Consider the following 18,054-nt stretch of genomic DNA (forward strand, 5'->3'; position numbering starts at 1 on the left):
AAATCCGCCTGCCTCTGCCTCCCAAGTGCTGGGATTAAAGGCGTGCGCCACCACCGCCCAGCTAAAAGTAAAAATTTTAATAGCATCTTCCATTAAATAATATTGCTGGCTGTAAATGACAGTCAAGAACACAGTCAGGCATCTGGTGTGCACCTGAAGTTTCTTTTATGAGTACTATCTGTGATGTCTCTGTTTCCTTTCATCTTCTCTTTGTTTGGGGGATTGGGAACGAGAGTCTGTGTGCGCCTGTGTGTGTGCATGCGCCTCTCTGTGCCTCTCTGTGCCTCTCTGTGCCTCTCTGCACCTCTCTGCACCTCTCTGTGCCTCTCTGCACCTCTCTGCACCTCTCTGTGCCTCTTTGTGCCTCTCTGCACCTCTCTGTGCCTCTCTGCACCTCTCTGTGCCTCTCTGTGCCTCTCTGCACCTCTCTGTGCCTCTCTGCACCTCTCTGCGTCTCTCTGTGCCTCTCTGCACCTCTCTGTGCCTCTCTGCACCTCTCTGTGCCTCTCTGTGCCTCTTTGTGCCTCTTTGTACCTCTCTGTGCCTCTCTGCACCTCTCTGTGCCTCTCTGCACCTCTCTGCGCCTCTCTGTGGCTCTCTGTACTTCTCTGCACCTCTCTGTGCCTCTCTGCACCTCTCTGTGCCTCTCTGTACTTCTCTGCATCTCTCTGGTCCTCTCTGTGCCTCTCTGTGCCTCTCTGCGCCTCTCTGTGCCTCTCTGTGCCTCTCTGCACCTCTCTGTGCCTCTCTGTACTTCTCTGCACCTCTCTGCGCCTCTCTGTGCCTCTCTGTGCCTGTCAATCAGAAGTGATGAGAATCTTATAAAGGTCTACCTGACCAGGTCAGAGATACAGCATTGGCTTCTGCTTGCCAGCGAAGTCGTGTTCTAGGTGAATCTCAGCTCAGTAGCAATGCTCCACTGCTCCATTAGTATTGCTTAGGTGTGGACTGTAAGCAGCTTTCAGAAACAGGCTTTAAAAGGAGGTCAAGAAGTCCAAGGGAAGTGTTTATTCTCCAGACTCTGTATGAACCCTGGCTGAGCTTCAGGCTGAGTATGGTCAAATAAAAGACACCCACTAACAACCTCCTCTCCCACCTCCACCAGCACCTTCCGCTGTCTCTCTCCAGCCTCACTGAATATGTTAAACCATGCATTGTTCCCTATGTCTAAACACTAGACCCTTGAGTGACTCACATATGCTATTGCTTCATTTCCAAAATAAATAAATAAATAATCTTCCCATCTAAAGGCTATAAAGATGAAAAATAGGTAAGGGTTTTATTTATTCAAACTTAAGAGTCACTGCCAAAGATTATGGACTTTCATAAGATTATATATGTACGTAAGATATCCATGTAAGTGTGCTAAGGCAAAATATAAAGGGATATGAGTTAGAAGTCACATTATTTGAAGTCTTTTACTGCCACCTGCTGGCCACTGATCACACTTTCTCTTGTAGATACATTTGGATAGCCAAAGGTTTTTGAACGACCTCCGGAATGATATTGAGAAGAAAATAGGCTTTGATGCTATCATGAGGGTTCGGACCAGCACAGGTAATGTTCACACACACCATTTCACATCCTCTGCACAGTTATTGTCTCTTGAAGCAACAGCACAATGAAGAATATCGAGATTTCAGGAAGCGAATTTTCCCTTCTCCCTGTGCTTCAGGTTTCAGGGCCACTGATTTCTTCGGTGGAATATTCATGAACAACACCACAGATGTGGAAATGGCGGCCATCGATTGTGATAAGGCTGTGACAGTGGAGTTCAAGCATGATGACAAGCTCAGTGAAGATGTTGGGGCCCTGATCCAGGTGATTAAGCCGCCAAATGGGCTCCTCTCTGCATAACAAAACTCGACTCTTCTTTCTTCAAAGCTCGAGTTCTTAGAGCACTCTTGTGTGGTTTACCCATTGGCCAATACGTACATGGTACTTATGTGGTAGAGCAGTCATTGGCCTGGACATCCAGTGTGAAGGATCAGGCATCCACAAATGGGCTTCCATGAGGTGCCTGTGTCTAAGGTTCTGGCAGTCAGGTGACCCTCTCCTCGTTAGTGCATTTTAGTGAATTTGCCCTTTTAAAAAGTACTACCTCCATGTTCTTCTCTAAAGAAGATCACACCAATTGGTTGTCCAAGCCAGATGGCCAGCCCAGAAAACATACATACAAGTGACACTACATGTTATAGTGTGTGAGGAATAAATACATATATACATATGGATATACACATGCAATGACAACTAGTGAGATAAGAGGCCATGGGTTTTAAGGAGAGAGTGGAGGGGTGTGTGGTAGGATTTGGGGAGAGGAAAGGGAAGGGAGAGATGTTGTGATTATATTAATCTCAAAAAAGAAAAGGAATAGGATGAGGAATTGTTGGAGGACAAACCGGGAGGGGGATAACGACTGGACTGTTAAAAAAAGTAAAGAATAATAATAAAATAAATAAACAAATATATTTATTAATTAATTTTTAAAACGTGAAAAAAAAGAAAGGTTCTACCTCCAAAAGAAGTTTTATTCTAAGGGGCATAGCTGGGGGGGTTAGAACTTCCCCATATAGGGGTCACAATGTAGCCTATGGGATTCTGCTGAGCATTATATCACAAGCAGGTGGGACAGAACTGGCTTTGAGTAAATGCCAATTAAAGAAATAAAATAAGAAAAAATATGTTGAGAGATCATAGTTTTCAAACATCAGCTTTATACTTAAGGGGTAGAGAGATTGACACGGGATGAGGAAGAATTTTAATGCTTGGCTTTGAATCACAGGTGCCTGCATAGCGCCTCTGTTCTAGCAGACCTGAGTGCACTGTAAAACTAGCTATGCCCTTTCATGGGAAGTGAGCATGGGCAGAGCTATGAATGCATGCCAACATTGTTTCAGGACTTATGTCCTTGGTTGTAAAAATCTGTGAAATGCAAGTCCGTGTGAAATGTGAACAGATCTTTACATGTGACTAGCTCGATAGCTTAAACCCATTGAAATGTTACAGTGAATGAATTATTCTCCCCCTAGGTAGTATTCAATCTTTAAAAATAATGGAGAAACACTGGAAATGTTTAGAAATCGTTCACTTGTCCATATGATTCTATGCACTCTGACGGGATTAAACGAGCCTGGCTGGATCTGGTCAGTAATTCCCAGGTCTCCATGTCGTTTCTGCAGTGTGCTGTACTCTACACGACCATCGGTGGTCAGCGAAGACTCCGGATTCACAATCTCGCCTTAAACTGCAGCACCCAGCTAGCGGATCTGTACAAGAGCTGTGAAACAGATGCCCTAATCAACTTCTTCGCCAAGTCAGGTAGCGTCTTGCTAATCTCAGAGCTCGGTGATTCAGTCGAGAGCCATTGGGTAACTAGTCGGAGGCTGGAAAGTGTTACAAGAACCAGTGCAGTCCAAAGCTGGAGAACGGCCTTCTCTAGCCGTAACGAGGGAGACCAGTCTCTGCAGGGTCAGGCCACACAGATTTGGCCTGCATTTTCTTGCTAGTAAGGTGAGGAGTCTGAGGTGAAATGGAAGTGTGAGTGGGTTCTCTAGCACTGCTGACTTACACCACTGTTGATTAGCTGAGCCCCGGTGGCTAAGAAGCAGGGTGGGTAATTTCTTTGCCCTTCTGAAAGTCTATACTTAAAGTTTGGAAGAGAGCATTCCAGTCTGCAGAAGCCAGGACTTGGGGAGATAACAAACTGGCCTGTCTTTTCTGTGTATGGAATTCTGTTTCTAGTAGTCTCTCAAGATAAATATGGATCGATGTAGCCCTTTGCTATAATTAGGCCAGTTGTCCCTCTTTGCCTAGATCACACTATTTACTCAAAAGAGGAGCAGTGGGGAGCTTTATCCTTGTTTGGTAGTCTGAAGATAACAGCAACTTGTTCTTTGTTATTATTCAAAGAGATTGTTTTTTAAAGCTTTCTTTCGGGTCTTTTCTGTTTGCGGTTTTGTGCTTCTAGCTTTTAAAGCTGTCTTGAACCAGCCTTTGAAGGCCATCCGGGAAATCCTAGTTAATCAGACTGCCCATATGTTGGCGTGTTACCGGAAGCACTGTGCGAGTCCATCCGCAGCAAGCCAGGTGAGGTCCCAGCTGTCCTAAGCAGTGAGCATGCGCAGAGCAAGCATGCAGCTGCTGTTCCAAGGCGCTCTCAAGTGGAGCATTCAGTCGAGGAAACTGAGGATGCAGCTGGGAGGGGGCGGGGGTGATGGTGGCCGTGGACTTATGTACCTTTATTGCCAACATCAAAAAAGAAACTTGGGTTTTACAGTGTCTGAACCAAAAATGTGACAGCCACAAGTACACTGCTTATAAACAAAGGAAATGTCACAATATGCTAGGATTCTCTTTTGTATATAGACCTAGGTATTTTGTTGTAAAATGTGCATGCTTAAATATATTTTAGGCCTATACATAAAGTTGCCATAAACTGATGGCAATAGTAAGTGGCTCTTACAAAAGTAAATGTAAGTTATAGCATAAATGATGGAATTATTTTCATTTAAAAATTCCATATTTACACAGAGACCTGGATGCCCTGCCACTCTCTGTGTAGGCCAGGCACTCCTTGAATGTGTGGCAATCCTCCTGCCTCAGCTTAAACAGTATTAATAGAATCACTTTGAAGCAACTGTCTCTGGGCATCATCTAAGTGACTTGAGCATTTAGGTACACCTTGGCCATTTGCTCTGCTTATGTCCTCTAATTCACCTGCTTCCCTGTGTCAGTAAAGTTAGATGCTGGTTTCCATGGTTGCATCCTGAATATCTAACTAATTTTGATTGAAAAAGAAATCTGTGAGCAACTAGTAGAAAACTTTTTTTCTAATTCATTCTTTGTTAAAGTAGTTACTCCACCTTCGAGGAAGCTGTTAGCAGGAAGAGAATACAGACAAATTCTGCATCTAAATTTACCAGCTGAGTGAAGAGGGCAAACAAAGCAAACATTTGTTAGCGCGCACTTTACAGGGAAGTCCCCTTCGGGCCACCTGAAGTGATTACTCATCTCTTCTTTTAGCTTCTGTGTTGACAGTTATGCACTGCTGGTCAGTTCTCTTGATTATTCAGGATCTTTTCACTTTGGTAAACTCACGTTTCAATTCTATTGCATAAGTCAAGCATAGTGGCCTATGTCTGGTGGGAAAAAGGATCAGAGTTCTGGGTTATTGAGGCCTACCTCAGCTCTATGAGATCCTTAAGAGAGGGGGCAAGAAAAGGCCGGCAGCCAGGCAGGCAGAATTGGACAGTGTGCCTGTTTGAGTCACGTGATCCCACCAGGTGCTTATGGAATCCAGCTTGGATGGAGTCCAATCATGAGCACCTTGCACCCACCCTTACTACTTGTCTCGGATCTCTTCTGCCTCTGGAGTAGCTCCCCTTTCAGAAGGAGCCATTGACATAGAGCGGGTAGAGTTACTGTCTTCTCTCAAAGTTTATTTGCTAATAGTAAAATGGTTTGCCTTTAGAGACCTTTAGTGAAAAACGAGCTATTGCTTCTCTAAGGGGAGAAGGAAAACTTACCATCTTGTTCTGGCTTAAAAGTCTGAAGACCTGTTTCTACACCAGGTCATCTGCTTTTTATGGCTTAATCGCAGAACAAACCATTGCAGTGCTTGTTTCTACTCTGGGCCAGTCAATAGAGAGGATTCCTGCTCTTTGAAAATGAGATTTTTCCTTTTGCATTTGAGCCTTTAATTGCACCAACAAGGCTAGGGCACTAACATCCAAGGGAGCTAGGGCACTAACGATCCGATCACCTCCAACACCCGCCTCCGATACTGCATCTTCAATACTGCATCTTTCCAGCACTTTCCATATCCAGACCCCAACACCAAGTCAGACCACCAAGACACATACTTTGATTGTGTAACAGACTTGAGTGGACTGCTTTTGCTTAGTTACCAAAGGCGAGAGAAGCCACTCGGATACGAAATTTAAGGAGGCACCGCCCTGCCTCAGAAGCTCAGCCATGGGAAGGGTCAAAAGAGTGTTCCAGTACATGTTCTGGTCTATAGAAGTGGGTTCGTTGCCTTTATGAAAGCCAATAAGCCACTAGTATTATCTGGGAGTAAAATGTTCCTCAAAAGGCAAACCAGGAGCTGAGGAGATGGCTCAGCAGATAAGAACACGTGGCTCAGCAGATAAGAACACGTGGTACTCTGTAGAGGACTAAGTGTGACCTCCAGCACCACATGGTAGCTCACAACCATCTGTGACTCCAGGAGATCCTGTGCTCTCTTCTAACCTCTACGAGCACTAGGTATTCATGTACGGCATAGACATACATTTGCTCACCTGAAATAAAGTAAATATTTTATTTAAAAGTCCAGTGAAGTCCCCTTAAAAAAAAAATAAGACAGAGACTTTAACTACAAAATTACCAATGTCTTTGTTTGTGACTGCCTTGCCCTTAGAAAATGTAAAATATTTTCCAAAGTTTGTCAAACCAGGGCTCCATGAATTTTGGCTCACCCCTAACCAGTACCTTTCTCTCCAGGATAATTTCATTATGGAGGAGGGAAGCGCAGGGGAGATTTTACAGTAATAATCTGTGACACGTTTTCCTTGTAACCTCAGAACTATTAGGAAGACTTTCTCCTTGCATTCTTCCAGTCTCTAATGACATTTTCCTCCATTGGCTTTCTTTCCTGTTCTCCTTCTTTTCTTCCCTCTGCTCCATACAACCCAACCTCCTCTAGTCGGCTTCTTTAGTGCTGTCTTCATAAGTGGCAAGCTCACCCCTCTGTGGTATTTAAATGATGGATATATAAACAACCCTAATATTCTTGGTTAACCTGAGGCAGTGAGTAAAATTCCAAGATATTGAAAGGGTATATATGTGTGTGTGTGTGTGTGTGTGTGTGTGTGTGTGTGTGTGTGTGTGTGGTTCCATCTGGGAAGCCAAGAGTATTTATTCTTCATACCATGTTATAAATTGCTTAGAAATGGTACTGGGGCTGCTGGCTCTGAAACATGACCATGTTCCAGTTCCTGAGTCTTCTGTTTACTCACTCTGATGCCTTGAAATGAGATCAGATGTTGAGGTGAAACATCCTGGAATGTGCTTACCTAAGTCAGCTGGACAGTTTGTCCTTTATACTCCTTACACAGCAGACCATGGAAGAGACTTCTGACAGGAGGGTGTATGAGGTGTAAGGCATGGAATACATCTTATCAGAGTCCTGAGGGATGTTTTCTTGTTGTTGAGAATTTGAGGACACAAATATGTGTATGTATGTACACACATATATATACATACACATACATACCACATACATACATGCATACATACATACATACATACATTTTTTTATTAGTAAGGTAGATAGCTAAAAGTCTAGGAAGATTTCTGTCAGTAAAGACCTTGCCTTACAAATATGAGCACCTCATTAATCTCCAGAGCCCGTATCAAAACCCTGGGCATGATTGAGGAGTGTGACGGTGTGATCTCACGCTAGGGAAGTAGACACAGGAGGATCCCTGGAATTCACCATTCTGCTAGCTGGCTTTACTGGTGAGACTGTCTCACAGGAAGTAGAAATCCATCCTGATAATGATACCTGAAGTTGTCTTCTGGTCTGCCTGCCTGCAGGCTTGCACTCGCGCGCGTGCGCGCGCGCACACACACACACACACACACACACACACACACACACACACACACACAGGTATACAGAGAGAAAGGTAAAAATAGGAAAGGATCATGAAACAAGTGTTTTCTCTTTCAGCTTATACTGCCAGATTCCATGAAAGTGCTGCCTGTGTACATGAATAGTTTGTTGAAAAACTGCGTGCTGCTCAGCAGACCGGAGATCTCCCCGGATGAGCGGGCTTACCAGCGGCAGTTGGTCATGACCATGGGCGTGGCTGACTCCCAGCTCTTCTTCTATCCACTGCTCCTGCCAATAGTAAGATGGCCCCTGGAGATGGGAGGGAAGCCTGTGCTGGGCTCTGTTCCTAAGAAATCCAGAGGCAGAAATGTGCAGCCTGGGCCCGTAGCAGACGCTCTCGAGCACGTGCATTATTCTCAAGTTGGTAATAATCAGTTATGCAGGCCCCTTTAGAAGTCTATAACAATCGAATTCTACCTCTTAGAAGACCACTTCTACACATGCTGGGAAAATCTTGCGTGGGCATGCGTGTTCTGTTTCCCTGTAATGAATGACTATCTGCTACCGTGTGCAGTCAGGGGCTAACAGATGAACACATACATGAAGGAACCCATGCCATGCAAGAGCCCGGCAGCTTGTGTCCTCAGTGGCTCCCACGATAATGCATTTCTCTCTGTTGAGGTGTTGTTAAAATTTTGAAAGCCCTGCCGTCTGCCTGGACTCTTTCTTCCAGAGACGCAGAGGCTGCTGGTGGGTGAGCTGTGTACAATTCCTCCTTGATCACAGTGCCAACAGACAGTAGGCACTTAGTAGAGATATGGCCAGTGATAAATTGTGTTAGAAATGAAGGATATTATGTTGATGGATGTGAAGGTAAGAGAAGAATTATTTCAAAGGATCGATTGCCACATAAAATTGGATTGTCAACAGTGGGCGGGCCAAAGGGTTAGAAACCAGAGCCCAGCCTGTGTGAAGCTGCCTCCTTGCCTTCATTCCACCCCTTAGCTGCCCTCGTGTTTTAGACGTCATTTACTGACGGCACATTCCCGTCTCTGCAGGTAGCCATATTTTGTCCCTCATCTGTTGCCCCCCAGACTCACACATACTCCTCACTGTGCTGCAGGCTCAGCCTCATGATTTCCCTCTACCCACCATTCTCTGTTTGCAGCTTGGAGATCAGGCAGAGTGATCTCATTCAGATAATAGCAGCCCGGTTCCGCTCTCCTCAGGCCAGTCCAGGGCATCACTGGACTAGTGTTAGCCTTCTCTACCTGTTTCTGAGCCCTTTCCTCTTATACAGTGACAGCCATACAGGTCTCTGCTGATCCTCAAACACCCTAGTCGGGCTCTTACCTCAGGATCTACGGATACATGTTTCTGTGTGTCTGGAATGTTCTTTATATCTCTCCAGGCTCAGCTCCTAACCTTTTCTCACCTCCTTACGTAGCTTTGCTCAAAGTTACCTTTGCCAGCAGCCACACTGACACCCTAGTTACCATCTGCTTCCTGCACAGCTCCTAACGGCAGCTACGAGTATGCATGCCTTATTTTATGCAAGAGGTCTTTCTTCCTCAAAAAGACCATTAGCTGCACAAGGCAGAGGTTCTTGCAGGTTTTAATTAACTATGTACTTAAAGGGGAGAAGGGAGGGAGAGAGAGGAAAGGAGAAGAGAGAGGAACAGAGGAGCGAGTTCTTAAGTGTCTTGACTTTGCCCAAACAGCACACGTTGGATGTGAAGAGCGCAGCGCTGCCATCGGCCGTCCGCTGCTCCGAGTCCCGACTCTCCGAGGAAGGAATATTCCTGCTGGCTAACGGCCTGAACGTGTTCTTATGGTTTGGAGTGGGTAGCCCGCCAGAGCTGATTCAGGGAATATTTAATGTGCCATCGTTTGCTCATATCAACACAGATATGGCAAGTACTCTTCAGGTTTTGTGATTAAACTACAAATATAAATTCTTAGATTTTATGTGCAGTTTTATGATACAAAGAAGAAAAACTGTGTGTTTATATAGCTCAATGTGAGAATCATATTTTGATGAATAAAAATGAGAAAGGGTAAAGTAATTTCCTGAAGTGTTAACCTAAACATGGCTTCACTAGAAATTGATAATACAGAGGGTTGGAGAGATGGTTTGTAATTAAGAATGTTTGCTGTCCTTGCAGAGGACCTGACACATTCACACACACACACATTCTCACACACATGCATGAACACACATGCACAAACACACACATACACACACACACACGCATGAACACACATGCACGAACACACACACACACATGCACGCACGCATGCACGCACACACACACACACACACCCTATTGTTTGCCGATGGCTGTTCTCTGTATATAATTTAAGCCCACCATTCTGCTTCATTTTCCTGACACATCAGTGAGGTATCTGCTCCAGCAGTATGCTCCTGATAGACTCGTGAAGCCAGTGGCAGGTTCTTGTGGATGGTAAGGTCAGAGGTAGAGCCGGCATTTAGTTTTCAACTCAGGTCTCTTCATCCTTGCTGATGAACTGCCTGTTTAAGAATCCCAGCACTTGGGAGGCAGAGGCAGGTGGATTTCTGAGTTCGAAGCCAGCCTGGTCTACAGAGTGAGTTTCAGGACAGCCAGGGTTATACAGAGAAACCCTGTCTCAAAAAACCAGGGGTAGGGGAAGAACATTCAGAATTCTTCATAGGTATTTTGCTACAGACTAAGATTAATGAGGCACAAAATAAAAACCACACAAAACATATTGTGTCCCCAACCCCACCCTAAACCCTTCTCTTCTGTTAGTCATGACAAAAGGAATTGAGTGTTGATAAAGAAGTGTTTTCAAAATATCTTAGGAAACTCGGCACTAACGTCAGAGCTAACATTGGAATAGACTTCCTTGCAAGCCCTCGGTGCACATGAGATCATGGGTCTCTTGGCCACAGGGCAAGAAGCCCGGGCCTGGGCTTGTATTAGCATACCTCCTCACTAGTTTTCAAAAAAAAAAAAAAAAAAAAAATGAAACAAAACTAAGACCCAAGTAGGGTTACTTTGCTTTGTGGGCTCCTTTGGCAGTCTGGGATATATGTGTGAGACTTGTGTTATGTGTATAATATTATTTCTTGGATAAAATGATTCACCATAATGCCATAAAATATACACAAGGGAGGGAGTGTGAGCATCAGCGACACATATTCTGCCTCCTCAGAACTGTGAAATACATTGGCTGTAATTCTCCCTAGACTTGAAGCTTTACTCAATGGAGTGCGCCCTCACCTCCCTGGTGGCTAACTCACAGGCAGAGTGTTGACTGCATCTTGGTACCTTCTCTCTGAGAAGGCAGCATTAGCATCCTGTCTGTCTTACCTGAAGAACTCCAGATGCATCTGTGCTGCTTTACAAGCTAGACAGATGTCGTGAAAATGAAAAAGGCAGGAGCTCCTGGTGTAATTAGTCCTCATGGTTACTTTAATGGTGGAATGCTGTAGAATTTGGTAAAGAAGGGACAGGGACATTCTTTTCTCTCCCATTATGGCATTGAAAGAGTTTAATCACCTTCGCGAGAGATGGTCTAAAGATCCCCTCTTCCTAGACACACTGCAGCCATGACCCATGTTTCCGAAAGAGATGACTTGTTCAGTGATGGAAATGTGTGCTAGTAAAAATGAGTGGTTTATAGCTTAGCTTTTCACGTTTTCAGTTTTCAGGTAAATGAACTGAGCCAATAAATAGTCTATGTGGCACCTGAGGAATGCCTGTTAACATTGTGGTGGTCTCGTATTGCTGCTTCTGTTCTAAGTGTCTCAGATTGTACTGAAATTGTGGTGCTCTTACATTTAGACATCGCTGCCTGAGGTGGGAAGTCCACACTCTCAACAACTCAGAATGATAATGAATAATATCCAGCAAAAGAAGCCATACTCAATGAAGGTAAAAATGAAACTTTCCCCTCTTCAAGTGTTCTTTCTTCAGCAACCTTTTAATGTATGTTCATAGTTATATCTCATGATCTTTGATGGAAAACTTCCACTTCTGAGTATGTCTAGTACTTCTTAAGTCTGGAAGCCTGGCTCCACACACACACACACACACACACACTTAAAAAACGCACAGAAACAGGCATGCTCACATCATCCACGCCCCCACACTGCCACCATGTTTGGTGGGATGGAAGCAATGTGATGGCTGCACCCTACCCACAATGTGTTTCTAACCACCCGTTGTCGGGTTTTCCTAGCTCATCATAGTGAAGCAGCGAGAGCAGCGGGAGATGGTTTTCCGGCAGTTCCTGGTGGAAGATAAAGGACTCTATGGAGGATCATCTTACGTGGATTTCCTCTGCTGTGTCCACAAGGAGATCTGCCAGCTGCTTCACTGAGAAATCTGCTCTCCCGCCGAGGCTGCAGTCCTGAGGAGACAGTCTCCAACTTGGTGCCTAATTTTCTGATGATAGTAGACTAGTTTTAATTTCTTGATTACTTTCAGGACCGCTTGCCTGGACAGCACACAGACCTTCAGCTTCGGTGCTCAGGTAGCAAGCCCGTGGAGGGATGGTGGTCCTGTAAAGGCAGTAGTCCACGCCTGGCTGTCCAGCTCCTCCTTTCTAAAGCTGACACAATCTGCATTTCATAAATACATAGTTTACAGAACCATTTGCAGCCTCAGTTTTCTTTGTGCTTGTTATATAAATTATTTTTCAAACTGTATAGATTCGTGGTAAAATTATCTTGGTTCCTCTCTCTGTTACCGTGAGAGGAAAAGACTTCATTTTTATCTTATACCTAATATTTTTAAAACCCCATGACTACATTAAACAAATTTTTTTTCAACTTAAGATCTGCACAGCAGACTTTTAAAAAGCCTGAAATCTGTCTGGTAGAACAATTTGTGTTCTCCTTTTTTTCATAATTATATATTGTCTGTTTAAAATATTTTCCAGTTGTTTTGTCTATAAAACGGTATCTATATTCTTAATGGTTCTTTGTACAATTTTGATGGTTTCTACCTGTATATAATGGATCTTAACCCATATCAATAAATTACTCCATGTACTCTGGCTTACTGTGTTTTATGTCTTTTGAAAATTTAAACAGAAATAAGGATATCACTAAAAGTCCATGGCAGAAAATTCCACTGGATGGCTAAGAACCAATCTGGATAAAACAAAAATTATCTCTGTAAAGGGTTTTGTAGTATACTATCAGGCTACCAGAAACACTCCTTGAAAAGAGTATTTACAAGCTCTTGAATATAGACACCTCCAGCCGAGCTGCCTGTGCCTGGGGGACACTGCTCTTGGCTTCTTATGTTACGTTTCCTTCAGTACACATAGTCATAGTTCTCTTAAAAACTTTTTAAAAATTCTTGATTATGTCCTTAAAAGTAAATAGAAACTGATCACATGGGACTATTACTAATGAATATATATGTAAGCATAGGAGAATGGCTTTGAATGGCAACTCCTGCATGGGTGCCTTCCTCAACTTCATCACAGACATATACATGTTCATCGCTGCAGCACAGTGGAGTACATAACACCTCCTCAGATCTTCAGGCTTATGGCCATTTCTACGCTTGTTCCTAGCAGCAAACTTCCTCTTGTTAGCTTCCTTTACATATGGAGACACCTTGCAGCAGCCCAGTACTTCATCTGTGAGCGCAGCATTTGTAGGTTGGTGGATGCCAGGACATTGAGAGCAGCAGATACATATGCTGACCTAGTAAAATGCACTTGTGCTAGCCTACTAGTGGACGTTCGGATTGACTTGGAGTTTAATAAGAGCCGAAGGTCCAAAAAATAAAAGTAATGGAGGCATCTGTGGAAAGTAGGTTAGAAAATTTAGAGGAGTTTGCCATTAAGAGAAGTAGGGTGGAAGCAAATGTGGCCTCAATGCCCAAAAAGCAAAGGGACTGTGGGACCATGCTACAGCCCAGCAATGGTGACTAGGCACAGGACCTGGAGCCAACATGGATTCTGTACTGCTTCTACCACAGCTGTGACAGTGGGGTGAGTAAGAATGGCTTCTGTATGTCAGTTCCCTGCTCATTTACCATCACCTATCATCTTCTCTCTGATACTCTACTGTTCCTGTACTCCTAATGCCGACTACTGTTCCCATTTAGGCTACTATTAAATAAATAAAAAGAGAGATATTTAAACTACTATTCTTTATTAATTTGGAAAAAGAGCAAACAAAGTTAGCTCTAAGACCTCTGAGATGGTAATTCAGTGAAAACTACATGGTCTCTTGTCATCACAGATAATGTTCTCTCAAGACATAAAAAAAGCATCAGTGGATATATAAGAGATCTTAAAAAGGTTACTAAGAATATCCTGAGGGGCTGGAGAGATGGCTTAGAGGTTAAAAACTCTGGCTGCTCTTGCAAAGGGTTCAGTTCCCAGCACCCACACGATGGCTTACAACCATCCATAACTCCAGTTTCAGGAGATCTTCCATGGGCACTAGGCATGCATGTGCTCGTGTAGGTAAAATGTTTAGACATGTAAAATAATCTATAACTAAAATAGAGGTGTCTAGTTAAGTACATAAAAAAGCCCCAAGAATTACTTCAATTGTTAATCAAAATGGAACTAAGAAACTATTTATCGAGCACTTAAAAGTTAAGAAAGCATACTACTGTGTTCATAAATGGCTAAGTCTTACTACTGAGAGCTTAGACACCTGGAGAATGAGCTCAGGGAGAATATATATATGCAGTTATCAAATATAGCAGCAAGCTTTCAATTAGAAAAGAGCTCAGTGTGGTAGCCACACGGGGAACAGTCCCTTAGCATTCAGGCGCTGTCCTGACCCATGCATCAGAATGGAGTTGAAACTTAAGATGCAGGGAGTAAGCTGGCTGACACACTTCAATTACTGTCTACGTTGTTAAAATTTTTGCAACAATGAATTATGAATACGGTTGCATAGTATTAGGGTTCAAACCCAAGGCTTCATTAATGACAGACAGTGTTCACCACTAAGCTAAATTTTCAGACCTTGGACTGGTTAAAGATAATCTAGAAACTCTCTTGAAATGCAGAAACTTATTGAATGACAGTCAGTGTCCCAAGCCATTTAAGCAATTGCCTTAATCATTTAACAACATAAACAAGTGGATATATTGAAAACATTTTAGAACCTTTTGCTCTCTGCTTTCAAAAAAGGTAAAGAAACATAGATAACTTGGTCACTCTTCTATGCTTTCTTTTAAAAAAAAAAATTATTCATTACATTTATATAAACTACACTGTAGCTGTCTTTACACATACCAGAAGAGGGCATCGGATCCTATTCCAGATGGTTGTGAGCCACCATGTGGTGGCTGGGAATTGAATTCAGGACCTTTGGAAGAGCAGTCAGTGCTCTTAACCACTGAGCCATCTCTCCAGGCCTCTTCTATGCTCTTAACAACTGTAAATGCTTGCTCACGTGTAGGAGTCTCTGACAGGTGTTTCATGAGAGAAACAGGCTTACGCCTCTACACTCTCTCCCATTGGAGAGGTGACTGGCTTACAGCCACATCACATCAATAGTGGGCAATGTCATAATCCACATCTTGTCTTATTGGTGTGTTTACCCCAAAGTAAGCCAATTCACAACATACTTTTGAGAAGGTTAAGCTGACTCCATGACAAGCTTCAAATTGGTAGTTTAGGAGACTAGGCCTAAGAACTGGGCAAGTACAGGCAAGCCCAGGCAAGTCAGTTACTAGAAAACAAAACAAAACAAAACAAAAACCCCAGGCTTCAGGCAGCTCTAGTCAGAAGCTGCCCTACCACCTACCTTGAAGTAAGGACAATGCAACAGTTTCCAGACTTCTGCAGCTACTTCCTCAGCCACAGCTTCCAGACCTGTTTCCAGCCTGGTAATGGAATGTCCCTCAAGATGGAGCAAGATATAGGTCACCTACCCTGGAGTCCCCTAATGTGCTTTAAATCAGGCCTGCAGACTCACTTGGTTGTCTATCTTGGTAATGGGAGACCCCAGCATGTTGGACTTATGAAGAATAAAACACTCTGTGTGTTTACATACTACTTGAGTCCGGGGCATCATTCTTCGGCGAATGATGAACCTTTAAACTTTCAAAGGCAATGGTTTCTTTTTCCAAATGACTAATGTTTCCCCTCCTATCTGAATGAATTTGGTCAGTCAGTATTTAGAAGCCAGAATTTGAAATAAGAATGGCATCCTCACCTAACTGAAGAAACTTCATGAGAATACAAGCAAAGGATGCAAACTAATATTTGTTAACTTCTAAAACTTGGAGTGATTTCAACTGATCGTCAAACTTACCACTTTTTTTCTGTGTGACCATTAGCTACCGATGACAAAGGATATCCTCCTTAACCAGGTCATAAGCTTTCAATCACCCCCCCCCCCCCTTTTTTATAGAGTCAAGACAAAGGCATTTATTAAGGTACTCTGTGCTGCTCCAATTTCTTAGGAATGGAAGAAAACCATTCAAGGAAAAGTGAAGATAAGTAGAAAGTGAGTTGAAACAAATAGTCCTGTGTTTAAAATTTAGATAAAATGTGCCTAAAACATCAGTTATTCTGATAAGGAGCAAACTCCTAGCCTGCTTCAATTCTGCGGTATATACTTGGTTGTGTGTGTATTTTACACTGCTAAACTTTCAGGGTTCTGAATCCTCTCCGAGTGTTTGGGAGAAATCTACCTCATCTAACTGTTTCTGTTTCTAAGCATCTTCAGGAAAGAGGAGAATCTCTAAGACATGCATATATTAATCATTTGAATATTCTAGTTCTAGAGAAAATGTTTACTGGAAAAAGTTGTCCAAACCACTTAAAGGAGCTACTTGTTTCTCTGTGCAGCACGACCAGCAATGTTCGTAGCAGAGTAAACTATGGAGGGTTTGGGATCAGCAGCAATATGATCATCTAGAAAATGAGTCTTCTGCTGAAGAAATGTTATGGTTTCTTATGTTATGTTACGAAGCTAGATTTGTAGCTTCAAAACTGATGGTATTATACATGAGTCTCTAGTGAAATTTCAGACTCCATCAACAAACATAAAGGATAGGATGATAAACACCCTCTGTGGACCCCAATATTTGTATGTTATGTTTTGTTGGTAGTGTATTTGTGCTGAGGACCGAGCCCAGGGCCTTAAACATTCCAGGTAAAGGGCTCTTACTCTTGGCCTCCAGCATGCTTTAAAATAAAGGATGCCATAACTAATCAGAATGTGTAAATTAGCAATTAAGAAGGGTATAAAGCAATTAAAAGACATAAGCTGGAGTCACTCCTAGTGACAGCTGTAGTAATCTATCTCACCTTTGTCTCCAAGTGGTCTCAAGTAAGACGGGTATATGTGGTGTGCGTTTCTCTACATAAGGGCTCAAAAGGTAGCTTATAATACCTATTCTTTGGAAGAATGTCGCTGCCTGCAGCTAAAATACAAACGGGTTTTCTAGGAGAGGAGTAGGAGCCTGAAGAGAACAGGACGGCGAGAGGGGATAAAAAGTGGGACCAAGCCATGGTTATGCATTTAGCCTGCCATGTGTGTTCAACTGTGTAACAAGTAGGCAGGCAGAACCCCCTCCCCCACGTCTTATAGCAGGAACTTGGAGAGAGGCGTGGCTAATAGCAGGAGCTTAGAGAGAGGCGTGGCTATTTGTGGCAAGGCAAGGTCTGAGAGAACCAGCTCCTGGCTCAGGGGAGGGTCACAGAAGGACAAGGGAAAAATGGCTCTTGCTTAAAATGAACACTAACTACCCTGGCCACATTGGAGCTAAATGCTATGTAATGCCAGGCACACTGCTCTGGAAACTTTAAACTGAAAGACATAGGGCTAATCCACACTTTCTACTGTCGAGAAACAGCTAGATCAACTAAAAACCTGTTTCTGAAGGACTTAGTGACCACATGAACTCAAAAGGATCCACTGCCTCTGCCTTCCAGGTGCTGGGACTAAAGGCTTGTGCCACCCACCACACTGTACTTTCAAATGGATGGATTCTATTCTTACCTTCCTTCCTTGCCCGACTCTGATCTGACTGCTTTTCTAAGTTAAGACAAGTTCCAAACCACAAAAAAAATTCTCTCCTTCTCTTTCTCTGTAAGATCAACTAAGAAAGAGATCTCATAGGAGCTGAGACCAAATGAACACCAGACTGTTGCTGTCTTTTATACTCAGAATGTGGAACACAAGAGTCTGATGTACAGGGAAGGGACACTCCTTAGTCAGAGCTCAGAAGTACCCACCATTGAACAGATGGGAGTTACCACCTTCTCCTTAGAGGTCAAATCTGGCAAATAGTTTTGCTTTTAGATAATTTATATTTACTAAAATTAAAAATCATCACAGCACAAAAACAAAAAACCCCCAAAACATAAACAAAACAAACAAACAAAAAGCTGGGCATGCTGGTGCACGCCTTTAATCCCAGCACTTGGGAGGCAGAGGCAGGCGGATTTCTGAGTTC

At 43.2% G+C, this 18,054-nt stretch overlaps 1 protein-coding gene across 7 annotated transcripts in view; it reads left to right on the plus strand.

The window, feature by feature from the left end:
* The window catches only part of Sec24d (SEC24 homolog D, COPII coat complex component), a 96,865-nt gene extending 84,202 nt beyond the window's left edge, over window positions 1-12,663 (plus strand). For 6 of the 7 annotated variants that reach the window (XM_031375354.1, XM_031375356.1, XM_031375355.1 and 3 more), the window contains 8 exons: window positions 1,461-1,557; window positions 1,676-1,821; window positions 3,180-3,318; window positions 3,968-4,086; window positions 7,733-7,912; window positions 9,337-9,528; window positions 11,446-11,535; window positions 11,843-12,661. In XM_031375354.1, the coding sequence (XP_031231214.1) occupies window positions 1,461-1,557; window positions 1,676-1,821; window positions 3,180-3,318; window positions 3,968-4,086; window positions 7,733-7,912; window positions 9,337-9,528; window positions 11,446-11,535; window positions 11,843-11,983 (1,104 nt within the window). In that variant the 3' untranslated portion in view covers window positions 11,984-12,661. Of the gene's footprint in view, window positions 1-1,460; window positions 1,558-1,675; window positions 1,822-3,179; window positions 3,319-3,967; window positions 4,087-7,732; window positions 7,913-9,336; window positions 9,529-11,445; window positions 11,536-11,842 lie in introns of all 7 variants that reach the window. The other variant, XM_031375352.1, reaches the window with a different exon arrangement.
* Window positions 12,664-18,054: the final 5,391 nt, after the last annotated feature.

Source organism: Mastomys coucha, unplaced genomic scaffold (assembly GCF_008632895.1).
Source record: "Mastomys coucha isolate ucsf_1 unplaced genomic scaffold, UCSF_Mcou_1 pScaffold16, whole genome shotgun sequence".
In the NCBI taxonomy this organism is placed as follows: Eukaryota; Metazoa; Chordata; class Mammalia; order Rodentia; family Muridae; genus Mastomys; species Mastomys coucha.